Below are 4694 nucleotides of genomic sequence, written 5' to 3'. Positions count from 1 at the left end.
AAAAAAAAAAAAAAAAAAAAAAGGTGTGCACCACCACTGCCCGACAGGATAAATTTTTTTAGACAGGATTTATTACTGTGTGTGTCAGACCTCCTGAAGCTGGAGTTTCAGGGGCTGTGAGCCTCCATGTGGGTACTGAACTGGACTTGGGTCCTTTGCAAGAGAAGGAACTGCTCTTAACAGCTGAGCCATCTTTCTAGCCCCCCAGTGAAAAATTTTAAAATGCCAATATATAAATACAAAGAAGTTCAAATATCATTGTCTTATACCCTACTAGGTAAAGCAATTCCCCATAACAGAGACTTAGAAAAATATCTGTTAGATGATATCAACTGATTATCAGTGGCTGACTTTGGGAAGAAGTTATGTTTAGGCTCAAAGTGGGTCTCCCAAATGGTACTACTGTTGACAATGACCTAAATGACAAGCCCAGACTAGACTCAGACTAAGTAACAGAAGGATTGCTACGTAAATCCCACATCCCCAGAAATCTTGTGAAATAATTTCTGTTTGTCAGGAAAGCCATTACTTCCCTTACCAGACCCTTAAACCACCTCTGGCAATGGACTGTAACAGATCAACACCCCTATGCTGGTTCCCGGGCTGTTCTGATCCACATGCCCGATCTTGTCACTACCTGCTCCCCTGAACCCTGGCAAGGCTGCTCCCTGCTTTTACTATTCTCTCTGACCCTGAGAGTCAGCCTCTGAAGTATGGTTTCTCAATAAGCTTTGGAATGAGTGGTTTTGTTCAGTGGTTTCACTACATCCTTGCTTACAGCTAAAGAGAGAACTTTGACATGTTTGTCTGAGTAAGCAGTGTGTATATCAAACAAACAAACCAACCAACCAACCACACAACCTACTTTCTGCCCTGCCTGGTCTCTAGAAACAGGCTTGCAATTCAAACTGTGTTCCACTGTCCCACCTGACTGTGGGTTGTCTGGGGCTTGGGGTAGTACACGTGCTCTTTCAGGGCCAAGCACATTCTTCTTATTGCCTTCCTGTTACTAACTTCAAGACTCTTTCCAGTCTCAAAGCATCTAGAGGTGTAATTTCAGATCGCACTCCAAGAATCCCTACAAACACTCACAGGGCAGGATGTTTACATATCGGTTTTTTTCCTTGTTTTCTTCCTTGGAGGCAGCCTCACAGGTGGCCTGGATAGGACAAGCAGGGAGAGCCTGAAAGGTTAAGAGAAATTAAAGGGATTATTAAGGGGGATAGACACCAAGCAGGCATTCTGCTTGACCACACCCGACCTGTCAGTAAGTCCTATTTGATGGCGGGAGGGAAAACAGACCCAGGTGAATATTAGCAGCCTATCACAGAAAATTCACCTTTCTCCTCCTACATCACTTCAAGCCTTAAGGATTCACTCAATACCAAGAATCCACAGGGGGAGGATGCACGCTTTTTATATGATTGTTAGTTAGAGGACTATTACAATGTGTGATCAAAATGGACTACATTTGTAAATTGGGAAGGAGGATTATAAAGGGAGAAGTGGGTCACTTATTTATGCATGCATGTATTTTAACCATCATGCAAAGACAAGATGAAACTCAAGTGTGAACTACTCTGAGTGACTGGTTAGCCAGTGCCTCTTTAGGGGTCTTTTGGAGGGAGGCACCCAGCCTCTAGCACTGCGTGGCAAGGATGGGTGGGCAGCGCCCTCACAAGGATGGGGGGTGGGAAGCGGTGGAGATGGATGAAGTGACAGAGAATGGTTATCAATTCTGGAGCAACTGTAGCATGGCTGGCACAGGGATGACACAGGTAAGCAAAGTGTCTTGACATGAGATCCTGGTTGTATGCACTTGAGTAAGTCTGTTAGCTTTCTCAGCCTGCATTACCTCATCTTCAACGTGAGGAGTGAGTGATACAGCATCGTATGTGGTACACAGCAGTATTCAGGAAATCAGTGTAATGAGAGGTGGTGCTGAACACACTCAACAGTTCAGCATCAATTATATCTGAATGGTTCATCTCTTGTGTGTTCCACATACAGCAAAGAAAGCAAAGAAGGAACTAATTGAGCTAACTTGGAGAACTTCAACTGAGTGATCAGAACATTTTTATGAGCTTTAAAAATTAGCCCTATCTTTTGATCCAGCAACTCTATTTCTGATAATTTCCTCAAGGGAAAAAAAAATCCCTATGTGAACTCATTTCCTTCATCATCTTTAGAGTGCACACTGAGACAAGCCACAGTCTTCAGCAGCAGGGGAGTGTATTACAGTGCACGTGTGACTTTACATTCAAACAGATACATGCTGCATGCCTGTTAGGCTGGGTGTACAGCAAACAGGGCTGAGTAAAACATACACGGTTCTTGCCCTTGTATACAATATAAACTTGTGGGCAACATTAAACTAGTAATACAAGTAACACACACACACACACACACACACACACACACAAAAACACACACACATCACAAAAAGCAGCATGCTATTAAAAAAGCAAAATTTAGATCAAAAGTAGATGCCCATGTGGAAGGATGAGGCAGTTGAAGGTTCCCTGCACAAAGACTGAGAAGTCAGTAAGTGTAATATGAAATAGGCTGGTGGAGATGGCGGGAGGAAGAGGAATGGCAGGAAGCAAGAAGAGTTTGACAAGATGAAACTATTCATTTTCACAGAGATCCTTAAGACAGGAGTTTAGATCCTAAATATATGAGTAAACTCACTAGGGGTTTAAGAATGAAACTAGTTTACATGATAAAGAATATCTCTGGTTGTTATTTGAAAAAATAAGCCTGAAGAGAGGCAAGAATCAAAGCATAGGATAGATGCAGGTAAGATGATGTGGTCTGAATAAGAATGGCCTCCATAGGCTCACATATTTGAATGTTTAGTGGGCAAGAAGTGGTGTTATTTGAAAAGGATTAGGAGGTGTGACCTTATTGGAGAAAGTGCCTCTGGGGGTGGGCTCTGAGGTTTCAAAAGCCCAAGTCAGGCCCAGGCTCTCTCAGGCTATGGATCAGGAGGGTCTCTGCTCTAGTGCCTGCCTGTGTGCTCCCATGATAATGGACTAAACCCCTGAATACTGTAAACAAGCCCCCAATTAAATGCTTTCTCCCATAACAGCTGCCTCTTCACAGCAACGGAACTGTGACTAAGACAAATGACAATATGAGCAAGTGGATGCACCTGAGCTATATTCTGGAGTTACAGTCGCTGCATTTGGAGATGGACAGAAGTGAAGAAAGCTGAGGGGAGAAAAAGGAACAAAGGAGAGCTCCCAGGTTTCCAACTTCGGAAGTAAGAATGGTTAAAAGAAGGAAATGCCAGTTTTGGGGAAGCTGATTTTGTCTGATGAAAGGTGCTTTAAGGAGGAAACAAGGCCATTTCCTGGGCCTTGCATGACGAAGTATACATTATACTGTAAATATACTGTGAATATACTGTGAATATACTGTAAATATACTGTAAATATACTGTAACGGTAAGGGCAATCAGTCTCATCATTCCTCCCTGACTCAAGAGATTTCAGTTTAAACCCTGGAGATTCTGCAATGTTATTTCACTAAGATGACCAATTCTCGACTCTGTGCTGTCAACATATGCCGATAGGAAAGTTTCCTGCTTTGCTTTTCTTTGTGCCAACTCTTACATACAGAACTGAGAACACATCTAATTCTGGAATTCCCCAGTCTACTTACACTGCATCATCTTTGGTCTAGGCTAAGTTTCCACACTGGCACAGGACAGGTGAAATGCCTGCTTTTTCAGTCCTTAGACTAACCCCTTTCTAAGATTCTTACTATTTCTTTTTAAAAATGATGTACAGCAAAGAAAGGGAGAGTGAGATTACTATACTAGCCACAGCTGGCCTTGACCTTGCTATGTAACTGAAAATAACCTTGACTTTATGATCCTCCTGCCTCCACTTCCAGAATGTGTCAACATGCTCCATTTTATGTGGTGTCAGGGATGGAAACCAGGGCTCTACATGCAAAGCAAGTCGTCCCAACTGGGCTATAGGCCTAGCCCTACAGAACACAATCTTTAACATGAAAGGGTAAGGAATGAGAGACTGCTGTCTCACAGCACTATCAGGACCACCAGGGAAGAGAAAGGAAAAAAAAAGATAGAGCTTGTTCTGCTTATGTCGGAGATAAAACAAAAGGGACCTTACATGGCTTTCATTTCTGCTCTGAGAGACAGCTTGTCTAACTCCTGGAAGGAGCTGTAGAACTCAGTGGCTAGGAGACATTAACTTCTCTAGAAGACACTAGGTAGCATCAAAGACCACTTCATTCCTTAGTCAAGCTTTGACTGAGTCAAGGCCATGTGCTTCAACATTTTTTTAAAAAGGACTCCTGCTATCCCACTTTAACTTACAAGTTCATTCTGGATTCTTTTCCTCCTTCTGATTCCCTCTCTCCCCTTTCACAGGCAGACTGGAGCTTATCACTATCTTGTTATGATATCTGTCTCATATACTGCATCCTTATTATTGCTCAGTGGATTTTGTGATGATTAGCTCAACATTATGCTCGTGTGCTGCATAGTTTTGTATCAACTTGACATAAGTCATTTAAGAGGAGGGAACCTCAAGTGAGAAAATGCCTTAAGAATGGGCTGTAGGCATTTTTTTAATTAGTGATTAATGGGGGAGAGCCCAGCCCATTGTGGGTGGGGCTATTCCGGAGCAGGTAAGCCTGAATTTTTTTTTTTTTTTTTTTTT

The 4694-nt window shown here is 42.6% G+C and overlaps 1 protein-coding gene across 3 annotated transcripts in view; it reads right to left on the bottom strand.

Moving 5' to 3' along the window:
• The window catches only part of Ptpra (protein tyrosine phosphatase receptor type A), a 110939-nt gene that overhangs the window by 28455 nt on the left and 77790 nt on the right, over positions 1 to 4694 (bottom strand). For all 3 annotated transcript variants that reach the window (XM_031371911.1, XM_031371913.1, XM_031371912.1), the window contains one exon: positions 1093 to 1183. In XM_031371911.1, the coding sequence (XP_031227771.1) occupies positions 1093 to 1183 (91 nt within the window). The remainder of the gene's footprint in view (positions 1 to 1092; positions 1184 to 4694) is intronic.

The sequence above is a fragment of the Mastomys coucha genome, unplaced genomic scaffold (genome assembly GCF_008632895.1).
Source record: "Mastomys coucha isolate ucsf_1 unplaced genomic scaffold, UCSF_Mcou_1 pScaffold15, whole genome shotgun sequence".
NCBI lineage: Eukaryota > Metazoa > Chordata > Mammalia > Rodentia > Muridae > Mastomys > Mastomys coucha.
This window is presented reverse-complemented; position numbering and strand designations above follow the sequence as displayed.